At 53.1% G+C, this 21,725-nt stretch overlaps 1 protein-coding gene across 12 annotated transcripts in view; it reads right to left on the bottom strand.

Moving 5' to 3' along the window:
- The window catches only part of RAP1GAP2 (RAP1 GTPase activating protein 2), a 291,369-nt gene that overhangs the window by 258,562 nt on the left and 11,082 nt on the right, over nucleotides 1–21,725 (bottom strand). For 4 of the 12 annotated variants that reach the window (XM_055101382.2, XM_055101381.2, XM_034941268.3 and 1 more), the window contains one exon: nucleotides 12,543–12,659. Coding sequence is in view for 4 of the 12 variants with exons in the window: in XM_055101381.2 (XP_054957356.2) it covers nucleotides 12,543–12,659 (117 nt within the window). In the remaining 8 variants the exon portion in view is untranslated. Of the gene's footprint in view, nucleotides 1–5,724; nucleotides 5,857–5,910; nucleotides 5,943–6,055; nucleotides 6,133–6,274; nucleotides 6,391–12,542; nucleotides 12,660–16,768; nucleotides 16,947–21,725 lie in introns of those variants that run through there. The other 8 variants (XM_055101384.2, XM_034941273.3, XM_057300250.2 and 5 more) reach the window with 8 other exon arrangements.

Genomic DNA, 21,725 nt, shown 5'->3' with positions numbered 1-21,725 from the left:
TCCCAGAGTGCTGGGATTACAGGCATGAGCCACCGCGCCTGGCCAGGGATGTTTTCGAACCCACCTAATAGGACCTACTATCCCCTGGGATGGGATTGTTCTGAGGAGTAAATGAGCTGATTACATGTACAGTGTGTAGTCCAGGGCCTGGTGCAGGAAGAGCTCCATTAGTACCAGTGATTAGGGTGAGATAAATTATGCTAAGGCCAAGGCCCCCATTGGATGCCCGGAGCCCCAGAGACCACTCTGCTCCCCATCAGAAACTGTGCCAACCAAGGCTACTGGGGAAGAGTATGAATAGCCAGGTAAGGGAGCCTCATCACAGCTGCACTGGTGCCCAAGCCACTGAGGGCGGGTCAGGTGGAGGGGGGCAAGAGCACACACTTCCCTACAGCATGCTGACACACAGGCCACTTCTGCCCACCCCCTGCAGCCATCCCTGACTCATCTCCTCAACTCAGAGCTTGAGCCCATCACCCTCAGCTCAGAGCTCGGGAGGATGGGGCTGGAGGTTGGACTTGCCGTCCCTCTTCAGGCCCTGCCCAGAAGGCAGTGGACGCCCACACAGCCAGAGGGGGAGAAGCAACTTCCTCAGACAGAGGGAGAAACAGGATAAGGAAGCCTGGAGAGAGGGCGGGATGGGGCATGGCAGAAGACTTAAGGGAGCCTCCGTGGGGGCAGGAAATCCTGCAGGGAAAGAGTATCACCTGCCATCCAGATGGGCACACTCTTGAGAACCCTGGAGACACCCAGTAGGTGGCTGGCACACATATCCAGAGAAAGTACCCATGAACAACCCAGAGCACACAACAGTGCACACACAGAGACATGCACACACAGAGACCTGCCCACACAGAGACGTGCCCACACAGAGACCTGCACACACAGAGACGTGCACACACAGAGACGTGCACACACAGAGACCTGCCCACACAGAGACGTGCACACACAGAGACGTGCACACACAGAGACGTGCTCACACAGAGACGTGCTCACACAGAGACGTGCGCACACAGAGACGTGCTCACACAGACGTGCAGAGACGTGCACACAGAGACGTGCTCACACAGAGACGTGCCCAGAGACCTGCACACACAGAGACGTGCACACACAGAGACGTGCACACACAGAGACGTGCTCACACAGAGACGTGCCCACACAGAGACCTGCACACACAGAGACGTGCACACACAGAGACGTGCTCACACAGACGTGCAGAGACGTGCCCACACAGAGACGTGCACACACAGAGACCTGCACACACACAGACGTGCACACACAGAGACGTGCACACACAGAGACCTGCCCACACAGAGACGTGCCCACACAGAGACCTGCACACACAGAGACGTGCACACACAGAGACGTGCACACACAGACGTGCTCACACAGAGATGTGCTCACACAGAGACATGCACACACAGAGACGTGCTCACACAGTGCACACACAGGGGTGTGCTCAGAAGAACCACATATAGCCAGCCAGAGATGTCCAGACACAGCAATCCAGCAACAAGCCCTCCAAGGCCACACGTGCACACCAAGCACAGATGTGTCCACGTGCACAGGCACACCTCAGTGTTCCTGACTGCCTGTCACTCCCTGTGTCTCCCCTCCTGCTCTTGCTCTCCACCAGCCATCTAATCGGCAGGGCCCTGACTGTGCCAGAGTCCCCCAAGTGCCCATGCCTGCTGCCATCTGCTTGCTGACCCAGACCTGGCAGAGCGCAGCCAGCAGGCCCAGCATGGTCCAAGAAGGAGGCCAGTAATCCTGGATCTGAACTAGGGAAAGGAGTGGGAACCAGCTGGCCCTGAGAGCAAGCTGCAAAAGTCCAGAACCAGAGCGTGGCTGGGGCCAGGGGCTCGGCACAGCCTTGTATCGTTGGCATCACACCTGCCTTGGGTGCCCCTGCAACTGCTCCAGATCATGAGCAGGTAGACAGGAATCCCCTTAGAACCATCTGGAAGCCCTGAAGGGTTGCAACAAATAGAAAATCAGAAACACAAAACACACCCAAAAACAGTACAGCGTGTCAGGCTGAGATCAGACGTGAGACAGAACTTCCTACCGGACAGGCACCAAAGCACTGAGACAGGTGTGGACAAGAAGAGTATCATCCATGACATGCCCGCTTTAAAAGGGGAGCAGACGAATAGGCTGGTATCATTGCTTTATTTTTCATTAAACTTATTAAAAACAAATTGCAGAGCTCGGAGTAGACTTTAAATGACTGTGATGAAGACGGCGGCTGCTGCGTCTCCCAGCGTAGGCTGGGTGTGACCTTGCCTGCAGGCAGAGGGATGAACGCAGTGACGTTTGTAAGGCCAGCCTGAGCTGACCATGTGTGAGCAAAGAGGCAGCTGGACACCTTCCCCACTCTGTGACCTCTCCTGGGGGGGGGGGGCACATTGCTCAGAGGTGGGAGAGGGTAGGGAGACAAGGCCCACCATGCCACCATGGAAACAGGCCTTGGCAAAGGCACCTCTGGACCTTCTCCAATCGCCGCTCATCACAGGAACTGTTTGCAAACAACTCCTCGCCTGTCAAACGGGGCGGTGGCCTGGGAGGGGCAGGTGGACACCATGGAAAAAAGGATGAAGAGACTTTTGCCAGGGGCAGTGATTCACGCCTGTAATCCCAGCACTTTGGGAGGCCAGGGCGGGTGGATCATCTGCGGTCAGGAGTTCGAGACCAGCCTGACCAACATGGAGAAACCCTGTCCCTACTAAAAATACAAAAATTAGTAGGACGTGGTGGCACACGCCTGTAATCCCAGCAACTTGGGAGGCTGAGACAGGAGAATCACTTGAACCCAGGAGGCAGAGGTTGCAGTGAGCCGAGATTGCGCCATTGCACTCAAGCCTGGACAACAAGAGCAAAACTCCATCTCAAAAAAAAGGAACGAGGAGGCTTGTGGATGCTGTACCACGAACTACGAAGACTGCCCCAGTTTACGCCCTAGGAAGCCCAAACTAGACCTCACCTAATGCCCTCCCTTCCTTCCTGCCACCTCATCCCCCTCCCATTTGGTTACCACCACCCCAGATGCTGTGAATCCCCATACGCCAAGGCTGCCCAACCCACTCTCTGTCCCTGTCTCTTCCATGCTTCTTGGCCACCTTCTGCCAACCCGCTCACCTTCCTTTCCTGCCCCCCCCCCAGCCCCCTGCCTTGTCCTCCCCCACTGACTATGGCCCAGACCCATGCCCATGACCATATGCCAGCTCCCAATGCCAGAAATGCCAGCATCCACCCTCCCTCCACTCCTCCTTCAAGCACCTGCTTCTGAGCTGTCCTCTCCCCTCGCCCTCCTCTGCCCAGTGCTGGCCTCTGTGTCCTCCTGAGGCAGAGCCCAGGAAGAGGTATATCTGAGCGGCCAGCCCAGGAGCAGGACATCGCTGACTCCAATTCATAGGCTGTGAAATGGAAGCATTCAGGAGGTCTGGGAAACTGGGCCACAGCCCTAGAGGAACTGACCAGGTCAGCAGTCTGGCCCCTGAGCCCCAGGTCCTATGACCGGGAGGGGTCTTTAGAGGTCCTCTTATGCGGATCCACCTCCACTTGAGTGAATGACTATCTGAGCCACCCTGGGCATGTGGTCTTCCTGGCCACACAGAAATACCCCGGGTGAAGCCCTTGCTATGGGGCCATCACCATGTTCAAAAATTCAATAAATGCCTTATTAACACTTAAAACACCCAGCTAAGGAAACCGAGGCTCAGAGAAGTCAGGTAATTTGCCCAAGGTCACGCAGTGTTAGACACCTCAGTGTGCTGCTTCCAGCCCTCTTGGCCCCACCTCTCACTCCAAACACTTCTGCAATGACCAGGTCCCCGCAGGCTCCAAGAAGCATCTTACAGGTGCAATGGGACAGTGCTTCATGTCAGGCCACGCTGGGCCTTCTTGGAAGCTGCCGTGTGGAGTACCCACAGGGAACCACTTGAGCCCCACACATGTGCAATCTGGAAGTCCACACGGGAGCGAATGTCCACAGAGCCACCCTTGTCTGGCAGGGGATGGGGCTAATGGGTAAGTGCTTCCCTGTTTCTCTCCCCAACAGAGCAGTTCTGTCTGTAAGGCTCCTTGGGACACCGCCCAGGAGAGTGATGGGAATAATCAAATTGTTGCTTCCCCTCCCTCTCCTTCAAACCCCCTGTCCTCGCCCTTGTTTCCTGAGATTGCTTCCCAAATAAGCCACGGCCTGTAAGCCTTTCTCTCGGGCTCCCATTGAGGGGAATGCAGGTGCGGCCACAGCAGTAGGTGATGGAGCTGGGACTTACACCCAGGTCTGAGTGACAGCAGGGCCTTCATGCTTAGCCACTATGTGACCCTGCCACCACCCCCATCCATGCCAGGGTCCCTTTCCCTCAAGGCTCAAGTCATTCTGAGCCATGGTGGCTCAGCCAAAGTTGATCAGACAGGGTCATGGGAAAGAGGGTGAGGAGGGCTGCAAGCGTGCCTCCAGCAGCAGGGTCCTCTTCTCTGGAGCTGAGGCCACCTCCCACCAAATCGCCTCAACATGCTGAGCTGAGCAGTCCCACTTAGACCAGCCCCGACCCTACCCAAGCTTAGCATCTGTCTCTGCCCAGTAACTCAAACACAGGAACCAAGAGCGGCTGCTGTGGTGCTTCAGCTCCCGCCCCCGCATCCCACCCCGCTAACAGGCCCCCCAGCCCCATCCCTCTCCAACTACTTGATATCTGGGAAGAAGGAGGGACCAGAGGCAGCTTCTTGAAGCCTGAGCAGCCAAATCCAACAGATGCCCACCCCACCGCACCCCAGGACTCAGAAAACCCACCCCACCCCACCCCAGGACTCAGAAAACCCACCCCACCCCACCCCAGGACTCAGAAAACCCACCCCACCCCACCCCACCCCAGGACTCAGAAAACCCACCCCACCCCACCCCACCCCAGGACTCAGAAAACCCAGCACCCAGAGCCTCCCCCAACTCCTGCCCAAGTCGAGATGTGCTGGGACTTTCGCCTGAAAAATCGCTGCCCAAGACCTCACAGACCCTGAGTCACTCCCCGCCTCCCAGCCTCCCAGCCTCCTGGCAGCTGTGCGAGCTGTTTACTCCCCACCCTGCAACAGGAAGAAGGGGGAGGGCAAAGCGCCATGGGAAACTGAGGTGTATAGGGCTTGAGGGATGGCCCCAGGGTCACAACGCAGGCAAAGAACCCAAGAGCCCTGGCACCTGGCTCAGGACAACTCTCTCATTCCCCATGGAGGCTTCTCTGATGAGAGCCGCTCAACAGGGCACATCCCAGCAAACCCCACTGGCATACAAGTGCCCTTCAGGTTTGTTAACAAGGATGTAGGGGGAGCTATAGAAAACAAATGAGAGAAATCAAGGGTATCCCTCAGCCAGCTCCCAGGTCCAGACACACAGCACCTGGTGCTGGCAAAGCCAGAGGACAGTCTACACGGACCCCTGAGGTCTCCTGAACACACGCCTGCCCTGGACCCCCACCCAGGGCCGGCACCCCCACACCCATCCAGGCCTCTGGAAATGAGGATCAGGCTGAAATCGGGCCCCGCTCCCAAAGATCCCTCAAGGCCTCTCAGCCGGCAGCCCACCTCCCTAGCTCCTCTTCCTGCAACAGGCACAGGCTGGAGCGAGGATGGGATGGGGGGTTTCAGGAAGCCCAGCCCAGCCCAGCTCCAGCGTCCTCCTGGGGCTCCTGGCTGTTTTCCTTCTACCACCACCTGTAAACACCCTACCTCTGACCTCCATCCCGGTCAGCTTCTCTCGCCAGATCCTGACAGGGGCTGCACACCTCACGCACGCACACACACCCTATAGGTGGACGTGTGTGCAGCGCCCCGCCCGCGGGGGTTTCTGAGGACGGTCACCCCACCTCCCCAGCACAGCCCGTGACGCCGGATGGCTCCTCCGGAACGCAGTACCGGCTCGCGCCGTCCATACGTGCCGATGTCTGTCTGCAAACACACGCGTTCACACTCCACACACGCTCCGATTCCCCGTCAGTCACACCAGGACTCACGTCCCGATCCAGGCTGGCTGCGGAATCCCAGCCCCGGGGCCACTGACCTTCTGCGCCGCCTGGCGCGCGGCTGCCTCCGGACCCGGAGCGAAGGGCACCTCAGTCCCCGCGGTCGCCCCCTCCCTCGGCCCAGCCCCCTCCTCCTCCTCCTCCTCCTCCTCCGGGGCGGCGGGGTCCCTCGCAGCAGTCCTGCCGCGCACGCGCGCACCCCGGCCCGGCCCCAGCGCACAAAGCCGCGCCCTCCGCAGCCGCCACCGCCGGCACACCTGGCGCCCCTCGCCGCCGCCGCCGCGCACGCGCAGCCGGAGCCCGCGCCGATCCAGGGTCCGGGGTCCTCGTGCTCCCGCCCTCGCCGCGCCTCCGCCACCCCGGGCGCGCCCTGGTCCCTGTGCCGCTGCCTGCGGATCGCCTGGCGCAGCCGCGGAGAGGGGGCGGAGGGGCGGGCACCGGGAGGCGGTGGCAGGGGGTACAGCGGGTCCTGAGCGCCCTGGGGGCTGCCCAAGGCGGCTCTTCCGGAACAAAGGCGCGGGGCGGGGCAGGTGCACCCAGAGGACCCGGGGAGAGAAGGAGCAGCCTGCCCGCCAGGGGTTCCTGGAAGATGCAATGGGGACAATGGGGAACCGAGGTGCGGTGAGGCCTGGGGGCTCCTGACCTACTGAGGAAGATACTCTGGGGCTCCCTCTAGTCTGCGTTGCGCGGGACCCGGGACGGGGTACAGAATGCTATGCTGCGAGTCTCCAGGGCTGCTGAGACCCCTGAAACTCCCCGCTGCCTGGGATCTGGAGGCTGGACTTTTTTGAGACAGAGTCTTGCTCTGTCCCCCAGGCTGGAGTGCAGTGGCGCGATCTCGGCTCACTGCAACCTCCGCCTCCCGGGTTCAAGCGATTCTCGTGCCTCAGCCTGCCGAGTAGCTGGGATTACAGGCACCCGCCACCATACCCGGCTACTTTTTGTATTTTTAGTAGAGACAGGGTTTCGCCATGTTGGCCAGGCTGGTCTCAAACTGCTGGCCTTAGGTGATCCACCCGCCTCGGCCTCCCAAAGTGCTGAGATGACAGGCATGAGCCACCGCGCTCGGCCTGGAACTTTCATTCATGCACTCCATAGACATCCCCCCAGCTTCCGCCAAACCAAGGATGCTCCTGAACGTGAAGGGGTTGAAGCCAACCCCTCTAGCCAACCTTTGGGATGCTTGAGTCTCATCCTCAGTAACCTCCGTGGACAGCGGCCTTTGACTATGGCTTAGTGATGGGAAGTTCTCTCCCTCGGGGCAGCCCACTCCATCCTCAGGCAGCTCTAAGTGCTAGAAAGCCATTCCTTTAATTGCACAGAAATTTTCGCTTCTGTCTGTGGGTCATGGCCTCCTGACCCTGTGGGTCATGACTCTGCTCTAGCTACAATGGCCTTCTGCTTCTAGAACAGCCTTGCACTTGCTGCTCCCCCTGCAAAAGGACTCTTCCACCCCATGCCCCGTGCCCCCTCCCCACCACTCACTCAACACCTCTCACCAGCAGCTTCTTTATGTGGTCGCCCCTGTGCCCTTCAGGACTCAGCTCACATGTCACTTTCTTGGAGAGGTCTTCCACCTCTTCCAGAGTCCCCACACACCCACTGGCTGCTCATGATCTCGATGCCCTGTGTGAGTTTCTTCAGCACGCTGGTCATATTGGGAAATTCTCTTGTCTCTGCGTTTACATGTTTATCGTCTGTCTCTCCCACTAGGATGTGTGGCCCATGGAGGCAGTACCCTGGTCTTCCTTGAGGGCCTGACCCAGAGCAGGATCACAATGGATAGTTGTGGGAGAAAGAAAGGATAGCAGGGAGGCTGAGCAGGGTGGCTGGCCGGGCACGGTGCCTCACGCCTGTAATCCTAGCGCTTTGGGAGGCTGAGGCGGGTGGATCATTTGAGGTCAGGAGTTCAAGGCCAACCTGGTCAACATGGTGAAACCCCTGTCTCTACTAAAAATACAAAAAAAAAAAAAAATTAGCAGGGCATATTGGCGCATGCCTGTAATCCCAGCTACTCAGGAGGCTGAAGCAGGAGAATTGCTTGAATCCGGGAGGCGGAGGTTGCAGTGAACTGAGATCGCGTCACTGCACTCCAGCCTGGGCAACAGACCAAGACTCCATCTTGGGGGAAAAAAAATAAAAAAAGGATAGCAGGGAGGCCAGGTATGGTGGCTGGCTGGGTGTGGTGGCTGGCTGGGCGTGGTAGCTCACGCCTATAATCCCAGCACTTTGGGAGGCCAAGGTGGGTGGATCACCTGAGGTCAGGAATTCGAGACCAGCCTAGCCAAAATGGTGACCCCTATCTCTACTAAAAATACAAAAATTAGCCAGGCATGGTGGGGGAGTGCCTGTCGTCCCAGCTACTCAGGAGGCTGAGACAGAAGAATCGCTTGAACCGGGAGTCGGACATTGCAGATCGCACTACTGCACTCCAGCCTGGGTGACAGAGCGAGACTCCATCTCAAAAAAAAAAAAAAAAAACGATAGCAGGGGTGACCAGCCCATAGTCCCATAGTCCTATCAGCAGCCCGTTCCATCACCCAGAAATACAACTGCTCAGCTGTTCAAGGGGGACACCTGGCACAATGTCTGGCAGAGGAACGGCGTTCAATCCATGCCCACCAAACAAATGAACAAGCAAAGGAACATTCCTCATAGAGCCTTGGCCTCAGAACAGCAGGACCTTCTCTGCCCTCACTCTGGACTCTGCCCTGAGCTCTTGCAGCCTCAAAATGTAAGCGTTTTCTTTGGTAGACACCTAACACATGGGGCCATACCCAAGCTTCTACTTCATGGGAACCCTTCAGACAATTCTGATTCCTTCACCCTGCTGCCCAGGTGCAAACAGGATTAGAAACCAAAATACATTTATCCTTTACCCCTGTTAAATTGTGTCTACTACCTGGCCAGGCGCGATGGCTCATGCCTGTAATCCCAGCACTTTGGGAGGCCGAGGCAGGCAGATCACCTGAGGGCAGGAGTTTGAGACCAGCCTGGCCAACATGGTGAAACCCCTTCTCTACTAAAAATATAAAACTTAGTTGGGCATCGTGGCGGGCACCTGTAATCCCAGCTACTCGGGAGGCTGAGGCAGGAGAATTGCTTAAACCCGGGAGGCGGAGGTTGCAGTGAGCCGAGATGGCACCATTGCACTCCAGCCTGGGTGACAAGAGTGAAACTGTCTCAAAAAAGAATAAATAAATAAATAAATAGTGTCTACTGTGAGCATCCTTGCTAAAATGAATGAATGAATGAATGAATGAATGAATAGTATCTACTGGACTTGGACCTGGAATTCAGCTTCCAGGGCACTTTGGGTCCCAATTCTGCCATCTTGCTTGCTGGAATGGTACCCAGGTTCCTGCCATCAGCAATGTCGCCAGCACACTGGTCACACCTTCCCTCATCAAACCACCTTTAAACACACTGAGTAGAACTCAGCTGATGGCAGTCCACTCACCAACCTCCTTAGCTGTCCCATCCCCCTGCCCATGTGGCTCTGTGTCATCTGCAAGGCCCTGACCACAAGAAGAAAGAACAATTGCTTGCTGAAACTCAGAAGCAGTCTCCTGCTCCACCCCCGGTCTAATTTTGAGTCTAGAAAACTAATCAGAAAAGCAAAAAGCTTCCCCTAGTAGGGTGAGTTCTCAGGGAACCTACTCACCGATGCGGATCGTCCACGTCTTCCTTGTCTAAGTGCCCCCACACCTCCTCTTTAATAACTGCTGACTCTGGAACTTGACTAGGACTGATGCTAAGTCCACCCATCTATAGTTTGCGGACACCGCCTTCTTGCTCTTTGTAAAGAGGCTGGGCACAGTGGCTCACGCCTGTAATCCCAGCACCCTGGGAGACCAAGGCGGGCAGATCATGAGGTCAGGAGTTCGAGACCAGCCTAGCCAACATGGTGAAACCCTGTCTCTACTAAAAATACAAAATTAGCCAGGTGTGGTGACGCATGCCTGTAATCCCAGCTACTAGGGAGGCTGAGGCAGGAGAATCATTTGAACCCAGGAAACAGAGGTTGCAGTGAGCTGAGATTGGGCCATTGCACTCCAGCCTGGGCAACAAGAGCAAAACTCCGTCTCAAAAAAAAAAAAAAAGAAAGAAAAGAAAGAAAGAAAGAAAAAGAAAAAGAAATTATGCCCCTTTCCCCCCACTTCAAGTACAAACCTTATTCTCTGAGAGGCAGTGTGCATAGTAGTTGGGAGCACTGCCACTTACTAGCTGTGACTTAACCTCTGTGCCTCAGTTTCCTCATTTGAAAAACAAGGACAACAATAGTACCTAGATCATAGCATTGCTATGAAGATTAAATCAATTTATTCCTGCAAAGCATTTGCATGACACATAACGGGAACTAAAAAAATAACTATTGGCTGGGCACAGTGGCTCATGTCTGTCATCTCAGCACCTTGGGAGGCAGAGGCAGGAGAATGGCTTGAACCTAGGAGTTGACCAGCCTGGGCAACATAGGGAGACCCCATCTCTACAAAAATAAGAATAAAATGATATAAATTAGCCATGCAAGGTGGTGCATGCCTGTAGTCCCAGCTACTCAGGAGGCTGAACAGGAGGATTCCTTGAGCCCAAAAGTTTGAGGCTGTAGTAAGCCATGATCATCCCATTGCAGTCCAGCCCGTGTGACAGAGTGAGACCCTGTCTCAAAATACATTAAATAAAATAATTAGAAAGTATTGTGTTCACACCTGTAATCCCAGTACTTTGGTAGGCACAGGTGGGTGGATCATCTGAGGTCAGGAGTTCGAGACCAGCCTGACCATGGTGAAACCCCGTCTCTACTAAAAATATAAAAAATTAGCTGGGCGTGGTGCCACATGCCTGTAATCCCAGCTACTCAAGAAGCTGAGGGAGGAGAATCGCTTGGACCCTGGAGGTGGAGGCTGCAGTGAGCTAAGATCATGCCATTGCACTCCAGGCTGGGTAACAAGAGTGAAACTCCATCTCAAAAAAAAGAGAACTATTGTGGCTGAGTCAGGAGGATCACTTGAGCCCAGGGGTTCAAGGCCAGCATGGGCAACACAGTGAGACTCTGTTTCTTAAAAAAAAAAATTAATATTCTATCACAAAAATGAATTCAGTCACTTATCTCAATGACTATATGGCAGACTCTTCTTCAAGTCCTCTGGCATGTAGCCTTCCCATGTATGAAATCTGAAGTTATGTGGCTGGGCACAGTGGCTCACGCTTGTAATCCCAGCACTTTGGGAGGCCAAGGTGGGTGGATCACCTGAGATCAGGAATTCAAGACCAGCCTGGCCAACATGGTGAAACCCTGACTCTACTAAAAATACAAAAATTAGCCAGGTATGGTGGCGGGCACCTGTAATCCCAGCTACGCGGGAGGCTGAGGCAGGAGAGTCGCCTCCAGGAGGTGGAGGTTGCAGTGAGCCAAGATCGTGCCATTACACTCCAGCCTGGACGACAAGAGCAAAACTCTATCTAAAAAAAACAAAACAAAACAAACAAAAAAGTGGCTTTGATGGGGAAAGTGGAAAGAAAGTCCCCGGGTCGGGTGTGGCAGAGGCCTTGGGAAGGGCTGTGGCTGCAGAAGGGTTGCCAGGACGCCTCTGTTGTGACTGCTGATGCTGGCCATATGTGTCCAGTGCTGGGGGAAGAGTGGGCAGGGGTTTGGAGCAAGGATCTGGGTCAGAAAAAGCCCTCACCTCCCAGCCCCCTACCCAGACTCAGGATCCCAGCTGGACTCTCTGGCGTGGGAAAGGAGGCAGACAAAGAAGGCACGGCTGGCTCCAGGTCAAAGCAAAGGGTGCCCAGCAAATTTACCTGCCACTCTCCCTCCAGAGAGGAAGGAACCAGGGATCTCCAGTCTTTGGTCTTTTGTTTGGTTTTGTTGGGTTTTTTGTTTGTTTTATGTTGTTTGTTTGTTTGTTTGTTTGTTTTTTGAAACAGAGTCTCCCTCTGTTGCCCAGGCTGGAGTGCAGTGGTGCAATTGCGGCTCACTGCAATCTCTGCCTCTGGGGTTCAAGAGATTCTTCTGTCTCAGCTACTCAATCCCGAGTAGCTGGGATTACAGGCATGTGCCATCACGCTCAGCTAATTTTTGTATTTTTAGTAGAGACGAGTTTTCACCATGTTGGCCAGGCTCGTCTTGAACTCCTGACCTCAAGTGATCCAACCACCTCAGCCTCCCAAAGTGCTGGCATTACAGGCATGAGCCACGGAGCCCGACCAATCTCCAGGCTTTGTAAATCTCTGCAGTCATATTTCACTGGAGACTTATAATCTCCCAAGAGAAGTCAGGGAAAGTATGATCCTATCCGTTTTATAGAGGAGAAAGCAGAGGCAGTGAGTTGCCTCAGTGCATTCGAGGTGGGACAAGCATCCAGGCTGATAAATTCTTTCCTAGAAGGCCTCCCTATCACTGAGGGCAAAGTTCCCCATGGTGGATTTGTGGACCAGTGCGGAGCTCACTTCCTAAGTACCAGCTGAGGGGCCTGGGCCGAGGCCAAAGAATGTGAGGGTCAAGGCAGAAGGCCCCTTTACCTGGAGGGAGACTCGAGGTCAGCCCGGCTGAGGATGCGATGCTGCTGCGGGCTGTAGAGCCACTGGAAGGCTGTCAGCGTCCTCTCCTCGATTCGGAACCGCCCTTCCTGCACGTACCTGTGGGCAGGACAGGAGAGAGTGAGGAGGTGGCTGAGCTCTGCAGAGCTCCTTGGGAGAGTCAGCCCTGCTTGCCGGAGAATTGCTGAGGGGTACCTGTTTACAAATATCCCTCCTGCTCATCTGCCAGAAAGCCCTGTTTCCAGAGGACCATCATTAAGATTCCCTGAAGAGGAGGCAGCTAGAAGGATCAGATTTCAACGCAATAAATGGAAAAGCTTTCCTTTCTTCTTCTTCTTTTTTTTTTTTTTTTTTGTTTTGAGACCGAGTCTCTCTCTGTTGCCCAGGCTAGAGTGCAGTGGTGCGATTTTGGCTCACTACAACCTCCACCTCCCAAGTTCAAGCGATTCTCCTGCCTCAGCCTCCCAGGTAGCTGGGATTACAGGCGCCCACCACCACGCCTTGCTAATTTTTGTATTTTTAGTTGAGACGGGGTTTTACCATGTTGGCCAGGCTGATCTCAAATTCCTGACCTCAAGTGATGCACCCGCCTTGGCCTCCCAAAGTCCTGGGATTACAGGTGTGAACCACTGCACCTGGCAGTAGATGGAAAAGCTTTCTAAAAGTTAGTTGTCTGAAGCTGAAAGAAGTCACTTGGAAGGATTAAGTTCCCCGCCACTGGAGGTATGTAAGCAGAGGGCACACAGGCAATTCAGGCATCAGGCAAGAGTCCATCCTTTAAGCCCCCTTACAGGGCTAAGACATTGGACTTATTTTTTTTTCTTTTTTTTCTTTTTCTTTTATTTTATTTTATTTATGTTATTTTATTTTATTTTATTTTATTTTATTTTATTTTATTTTTTTGAGACGGAGTCTCGCTCTGTTGCCCAGGCTGGAGTGCAGTGGTGCGATCTCGGCTCACTGCAAGCTCCGCCTCCCGGGTTCACGCCATTCTCCCGCCTCAGCCTCCCGAGTAGCTGGGACTACAGGCGCCCACCACCACGCCTGGCTAATTTTTTGTATTTTTAGTACAGATGGGGTTTCACCATGTTAGCCAGGATGGTCTCGATCTCCTGACCTCGTGATCCGCCCACCTCGGCCTCCCAAAGTGCTGGGATTACAGGCATGAGCCACTGCACCTGGTCCTTTTTTTTTTTTTTTTTTTTTAGAGAAATGGTTTCACTTTCTCATCCAGGCTAGAGTGCAGTGGTGCAATTATAGTTCACTGAAGCCTCCAACTTGTGGACTCAAGCAATCCTCTCACCTTGGTATCTTGAGTAGCTAGGACTGCAGGCACAAGCCACCCCACCCAGCTAATTTTCTTTTTAAATTTTTTGTAGAGACAGGATCTTGCTATGTTGCCCAGGCTGGTCTTGAACTCCTGGCCTCAAGCGATCTTCCTGCCTGGGCCTCCCAAAGTGCTGGGTTTACAGGAGTGCACCACTGAGCCTAGCCATGGACTTCTCGATTTCACAGCAGGAGAAGGGCTACTCTGGAGCAGGGGTCAGGAGTCAGCAGTCAAGATTAGGTCTTCTAGAACCTCCAGGGTCTCTCCCAGGCTCCCAGCTGTTCTATGAAAGGATCAGGGAAGCTGGGCCGGGCACAGTGAACACAAAAGGGAGGTGGTCTCCCTCCTACCTTGGCCAACCCCTCCTGGAAGAACCATGAATCTATTCATTAATTCAACTCTTTTTTTTTTTTTTTTTGAGACAGAGTTTCACTCTTGTTGCCCAGCCTAGAGTGCAATGGCTTGATCTCAGCTCACTGCAACCTCTGCATCCCAGGTTCATGTGATTCTCCTCCCTCAGTCTCCTGAGTAGCTGGAATTACAGGCACCCACCACCATGCCCGGCTAATTTTTGTATTTTTAGTAGAGATGGGGTTTCACCATGTTGGCCAGGCTGGTCTGGAACTGCTGACCTCAGGTGATCCGCCCACCTTGGCCTCCCAAAGTTCTGGGATTGCAGGCGTGAGCCACCACGCCCAGCCTAATTCAACATTTATTGAGGGCCTATGATGATAAAGAAAACTGACATAGTCCCTGCCCTCCTGTGGGGAGAGAAACCATCCAATAATCACATAAATACATGTATAATTACAAACAGGCACTCTGATACATTATCAGTGGGAATGTCACTTGGTACAGCCGCTCTGAAGGACAACCTGACAACATCTGTCTGAATTCCAAATGCATTTCCCTTTTATCCCAATAATTCCCTCTTTGGGGAACTTACCTACGGATTCCAGCAAGTGGACAATGCTGTGGGATTGTCTATAATAGCAAAAGACTGAGGGCGACCCATGCACCCTTCAGTAGAGAGCTAAATAAATTATAATAAAGAAATAAAAAGCTATAATAAATTGGCCACGTACGGTGGCTCACGCCTGTAATCCCAGCACTTTGGGAGGCTGAGGCAGGTGGATCACGAGGTCAGGAGATTGAAACCATCCTGGCTAATACGGTGAAACCTCGTCTGCTAAAAATACAAAAAAAAATTAGCTGAGCGTGGTGGCAGGCACCTGTAGTCCCAGCTACTCGGGAGGCTGAGGCAGGAGAATAGCGTGAACCTGGGAGGCGGAGCTTGCAGTGAGCCAAGATCGTGCCACCGCACTCCAGCCTGGGCGAGAGAGTGAGTCCATCTCAAAAAAAAAAAAAAAAAGCTATAATAAATTATGGTACATCCATATAGTAAAGCCATGTGTGGCCATAAAAGACGTTGTAAATGAGGGTGTTCCCATGTGCTATCCTGCCAAGATCTCCAAGGCACATTGTTCAGAGGAAAAAATCAAGTGCAGGGCCTCATGCGTGACTGACGTTAAAAAGGGGGCAGGGAATAAAGTGGGAATTCATACTCGCTTATCTTTACCTGTAGAAACTCTGGAGACACAAAAGCTAATAAAAGTCACCTCCTGGGTTGGGGGAAGAGAGAAGAGGGTGGATGAGGGCATGGGAAAGTGACCTTTTCACAACGTATCTTCTCACACAGGAGACAGATTACCTATTCCAACCTTTTTTTTTTTTTTTTTTTTTTGAGACAGAGTCTCACTCTGTCGCCCAGGCTGGAGTGCAGTGGCATGATCTCAACTCACTGCAACCTCTGCCGCCCGGGTTCAAGTGATTCTCCTGCCTCAGCCCCCCAAGCAGCTGGGATTACAGGCACCTGTCACCACACCCGGTTAATTTTTGTGTTTTTAGTGGAAACGGGGTTTCACCACGTTGGCCAGGCTGGTCTTGAACTCCTGACCTCATGATCCACCCACCTCGGCCTCCCAAAGTGCTGGGATTACAGACGTGAGCCACCAAGCCTGGCCACCGATTCCAAATCTTTAACGAGGGAGAAGACTGGAGGGGTGCCTGCCTGTCAGCCTGTATCATTACAAACTGGATAAAGTGCTATGAAAAAAAAAAAAACTGTGCAGCTGCCCTGATGTTGCCCAGTGGGGCACAGGGGATTTGCTGGGGGAGGGGACTTCCCATAAGTCCTCCCCGGGGAGAGGCAGTTTGAGCTGAGCTCTAAAGGACAAGATAAGGAGGACCCTGTTAGACAGTTGGGGCTGCTACAATCAAATAGCATAGACTGCATGGCTTAAATGACAGAAATGTATCTCTCAGTTCTGGAGGCTGGGACGTCCTAAGGTTGAGGCGCCAGTGCCTGGTGAGGGCCCTCTTCCTGGCGTGCAGACGCCCATTGCATCCTCACATGGCAGGGACACAGAGCATCCCTCTCATGCATCTTCGTATACGGACATTAATCCCATTCATGAGGGCTCCACTTTTTTTTTTTTAGACGGAGTCTTTCTCTGTCACCTGAGCTGGAGTGCAATGGCGTGATCTCGGCTCACGGCAACCTCCACCTCCTGGGTTCAAGCAATTCTCCTGCCTCAGCCTCCCAAGTAGCTGGGACAATTTTTTGTATTTTTAGTAGAGATGGGCTTCTGCCATGTTGGCCAAGCTGGTCTCAAACTCCCGACCTGGTGATTCGCCCACCTTGGCCTCCCAAAGTGCTGAGATTACAGGCGTGAGCCAGTGCGCCTGGATGTGGGCTCCACTTTCAAGACCTCTCTCCCTCCCAAAGGCCCCGTCTCCTAAACCCATCACAGTGCGGGGCTAGGATTTCAACCTATGAATTTCCGGGGACACAAACATTCAGTTCGTAACAAGGACTCACTGGGAGAAAGGCGCCGTGGTAGAATGGGCCCCAGGGTGCAGAGGACGCACAGTGTCCCGGATCTAAAAGAGGTTGGGTTGCTGCAGAGCACAAGGCTGCCACCGCCCCCATGGCCGCCCAACCACAGCATCTGTCCTCGCCGGCCTCTTTCCACTCTCCTCCACATAAAGCAGTGGGTGTGTTGAGAAGATCATCCTGGCTGCTGGGTGGAAAATAATAGGACGGCCAGGTTAGACGCTTTGTTTGTTTGTTTGTTTGTTTGGAGACAGGTTCTCACTCTGTCACCCAGGCTGGAGTGCAGTGGTGCAATCTTGGCTCACTGCAACCTCCACCTCCTGGGTTCAAGCAATTCTCGAGCCTCAGCCTCCCGAGTAGCTGGGATTACAGGGGCGCAGCACCATGCCTGGCTCATTTTTTTCTATTTTTAGTAGAGAGGGGGTTTCACCATGTTGGCCAGGCTGCTCTTGCTCAAACTCTTTTTTTTTTTTTTTGAGACGGCGTCTCCCTCAGTCGCCCAGTCTGGGGTGCAGTGGCGCAATCTCGGCTCACTGCAAGCTCTGCCTCCTGGGTTCACACCATCCTCCTGCCTCAGCCTCCCAAGTAGCTGGGACTACAGGCGCCCACCACCATGCCCGGCTAATTTTTTGTATTATTTTAGTAGAGACGGGGTTTCACCGTGTTAGCCAGGATGGTCTCGATCTCCTGACCTCAAATGATCCGCCTGCCTCAGCCTCTCAAAGTGCTGGGATTACAGGCGTGAGCCACCGCACCCTCTCTGTTTGTTTTTTAGAAACAGGGTCTCAATATGTTGCCCAGGCTGGTCTCCTGGGCTCAAGCGATCCTCCTGCCTCAGCTTCCTGAGTAGCTGGGATTACAGGTGTGAGCTACCACTCCCGGCTCAGGTAAGATGGGGCAACTTGAGAGTGTGCTAAGGAAGTGGTGTTGGCAGGACCTGGTGCTGGGCTGGACACAGGTGAGAAGACAGGCAGCAACATCATTCCCCCGTTCCTGGTTTGTGCAGGTGGCTGGCTGTGGAGCCATCTGTACTGGATGAGGACAGCTTTGAGAGGAAAGATTATGACTTCCATTTGGGACATGTCCCTCCTCTGTGACCTGCTTCCTGCCCCAAAGTGACTCCCCTCCTGTAAAACCTGGCTCAAAAGTAGGCTCCTCCAGGAAGCCCACCCTGATTAATCCCATCCTATTCTGAGCATGAGTAATTAGGCTCCTCCAGGAAGCCCACCCTGATTAATCCCATCCTATTCTGAGCATGCGTGTCCCTGACTTTCCCCATCGTTGGGTTCCTCAGAATTCAGCCCTGGGTGACAGGCTCTTGCCATCTCTGTGGGAGAAACTGATAACGCTGATGAACTGGTAAACCTGGTTGCCTCCGAGGAGGGAGATTAGTGCCTGGGGAGCCCTGTCACTGCTTTACACCCTTTTGAATGAGAACCATGTGACTATATTGTATTTTTATTTTTTATTTTAGTTTTTTGAGATGGAATCTCACTCTGTTTTTATTTTTATTTTTATTTATTTATTTATTTATTTTTGAGACGGAGTCTCGCTCTGTCACCCAGGCTGGAGTGCAGTGGCATGATCTCAGCTCACTGCAACCTCCACCTCCCAGGTTCAAGCAATTCTCCTGCCTCAGCCTCCTGAGTAGCTGGGACTACAGGCGCCCACCACCATGCCCAGCTAATTTTTGTACTTTTAGTAGAGACGGGGTTTCACCATGTTGGTCAGGCTGGTCTCAAACCCGTGACCTCATGATCCACCCGCCTCGGCCTCCCAAAGTGCTAGGATTACAGGCGTGAGCCACCGCGCCCGGCCTTCTATTTTTATTTTTTGAGACAGAGTCTCGCTGCGTTGCCCAGGCAATGGTGCAATCTAGGCTCACTGCAACCTCCACCTCCCAGGTTCATGCAATTCTCCTGCCTCAGCCTCCTGAGTAGCTGGGATTACAGGCGCCCGCCACCATGCCCGGCTAATTTTTGTATTTTTAGTACAGACAGGGTTACACCATGTTGACCAGGCTGGTCTCAAACTCCTGACCTCAAATGATCCACCCGCCTCAGCCTCCCAAAGTGCTGGGATTACAGGCGTGAGCCACTGCGCACAGCCTATTTTATATTTTTTAAAAGGTAAATACCTTTTTTTTTTAATTTAAGATATCTTCTGATTATGACATCATCGTAGGTTGCTAGGGCCAGAAAAATCCCAGGAAGTCACTCATCTGGTCCAGCAGCTTTATTTTATAGATGAGGACGTGAAACCCAGCACAGGCACAGGGTCTCTCCTGGGCTGACAGACCACACATCACATCAGGCTGTCCTTGATCCCACTGGGCACACACAGGTCCCCAGGCTGAAAGAAGAGCAGGCTCACTCAGGAGCCATCCCCCACTCCAACCCCATCACTCACCCTTTCCACTGGTGGAATACAGCCCCAGCCACCTGCACAGCCTTCACCTCCTGGCCCCACCCAGCCTCCCCTCCCCTCCTCCCGCTCTCCACCCCCATCTCCCAGAGGCTGTGAATGAGGGATTTTCTTTTATTCTTTATTCTTTTTTTGTTTTGAGACAGAGTCTCTCTGTGTCACCCAGGCTGGAGTGCAGTGGTACAATCTCGGCTCATTGCAACCTCCACCTCCCAAGTTCAAGAGATTCTCCTGCCTCAGCCTCCCTAGTAGCTGGGATTACAGGCACCCGCCACCACGTCCAGCTAATTTGTGCATTTTTAGTAGAGACAGGGTTGCACCATGATTGCCAGGCTGGTCTTGAACTCCTGACTTCAGGTGATCCACCTGCCTCGGCCTCCCAAAGCGCTGGGATTCCAGGCATGAGCTGCCGCACCCGGCCTTCCTTAACCTTGATCACAGCATTTCTCTGCCTGCCTGGATGTTAGTTATTTATGTGCCTGTCTGTCTCACCACTGAAGTACAAAGGCTGTATCTGATCCATCTCTGAAATCCCCACAACATCCCTACACAGCCCTCTGGTCTTCGAAGCCAGCCTGCTGTAAAAATCACAGCAAGAACAGTGATCAACTTACTACATCCTCGGAATGCTCTGACACAGATGATCCCCACTAACGAGTCCAACTTGTTAACGTAGAAAATATGTTTGCTGAATTGGATTGCATTGAATATAAGGAAAAGTAAACTGCCATCTCCAACTATCTTCCCTATCACCTTGCCGTGTATCTGAAATCCCGCTGAACACTACACTGAAGGAGAGTAACTGCTACAGAGGGCCAACCTTTTCAATCACTATCAGCCACTCAAACTTCGGCAAGAAAGCTGGGTATGGTGGCTCACACCTGTAGTCCCAGTACTTTCAGAGGCTGAGGTAGGAGGATTGCTTGAGTCCGGGAGTTCGAGACCAGCGTGGGCAACGTGGCAAAACCCTATCTCTACAAAAGACAAATAATTAGCCAGGTATGGTGGCGTGCACCTATAGCCCCAGCTACCAAGGAGGCTGAGGCAGGAGGATCACTTGAAGTGAAGAGACCCAGTGCTATGGCCCGAATTTTTGTGTCCCCACAAAATTTCTATGTTGAAATCCTAACCCAGGCTGGGTGCAGTGGCTCACGTAATTCCAGCATAGCACTTTGGGAGGCCAAGGCAAGTGGATCATCTGAGGTAAGGAGTTCGAGACCAGCTTGGCCAGCATGGTGAAATCCCATCTCTACCAAAAAAGACAAAAATTAGTCAGGTGTGGTTGTGGGCAGCTCTAATCCCAGCTATTCAGGAGGCTGAGGCAGGAGAATCACTTGAACCTGGGAGGTGGAGGTTGCAGTGAGCCGAGATCGTGCCACTGCACTCCAGCCTCGGCGACAGAGTAAGACTCTGTCTCAAAAAAAAAAAAAAAGAAAAAAGAAACTTTTACAACTCAATAATACAAAGACAACTAACACAATTTAAATATGGGCAAAGGATCTGAATAGTCCTTTCTCTAAAAAGGATATATAAATGGACGGCCGGGCGCAGTGGCTCACGCCTGTAATCCCAGCACTTTGGGAGGCCGAGGCAGGTGGATCACCAGGTCAGGAGATCGAGATCATCCTGGCTAACACGGTGAAACCCCGTCTCTACTAAAAACACAAAAAATTAGCTGGGCGTGGTGGCAGGCGCCTGTAGTCCCAGCTACTCGGGAGGCTGAGATAGAGAATGGCGTGAACCTGGGAGGCGGAGCTTGCAGTGAGCCAAGATTGCGCCACTGTGCTCCAGCATGGGCAACAGAGCAAGACTCCGTCTCAAAAAAAAAAAAAAAAAAAAAAAAAAAGATATATAAATGGACAATAACTACATGAAAAGATGCTCGACGTCATCAGCCATCAGGGAAATGCAAATGAAAACCACAATGAGACACCATTTCACACTCACTAGGATGGCTATAAGCAAAGATAGAGATAATAACAAGTGTTGATGGGGATGTGGAAAAACCGGAAGCTTCGTACACAGCTGGTGCACATTACCACACCCAGCAACTATTTATTTATTTTATTGTATTTCTTTTCTCAAACAAATTCTGCGACCTGTACTTCACCATTTTACTCAAGGGACTAGAGCATCCTTGAATTCTGGTATCCCCAAGGGTGCTGAAACCAATCCCCCATGGATACAAAGGGACAACTGTATATACCCTTGATGATATGATGAGAATGGCACCCCCCTGGCTGGGTGCGGTGCCTCACACCTGTAATCCCAGCACGTTGGGAGGCCGAGGCGGGCAGATCACCTGAGCCTGGGAGTCTGAAACCAGCCTGGCCAACGTGGAGAAACCCCGTCTCTACTAAAAATACAAAATTAGCTGGGAGTGGTGGCACATGCCTGTAATCCCAGCTGTTTGGGAGGCTGAGGCAAGAGAATCACTTGAACCCGGGGGGCGGAGGTTGCGGTGAGCTGAGATCACACCATTGCACTCCAGCCTGGGCAACAAGAGTGAAACTCCGTC

This window comes from Pan paniscus, chromosome 19 (genome assembly GCF_029289425.2).
Source record: "Pan paniscus chromosome 19, NHGRI_mPanPan1-v2.0_pri, whole genome shotgun sequence".
NCBI classification, from domain to species: Eukaryota; Metazoa; Chordata; class Mammalia; order Primates; family Hominidae; genus Pan; species Pan paniscus.
Note: the sequence above shows the minus strand (reverse complement) of the source record. Positions and strands in the feature narration are given on the sequence as shown.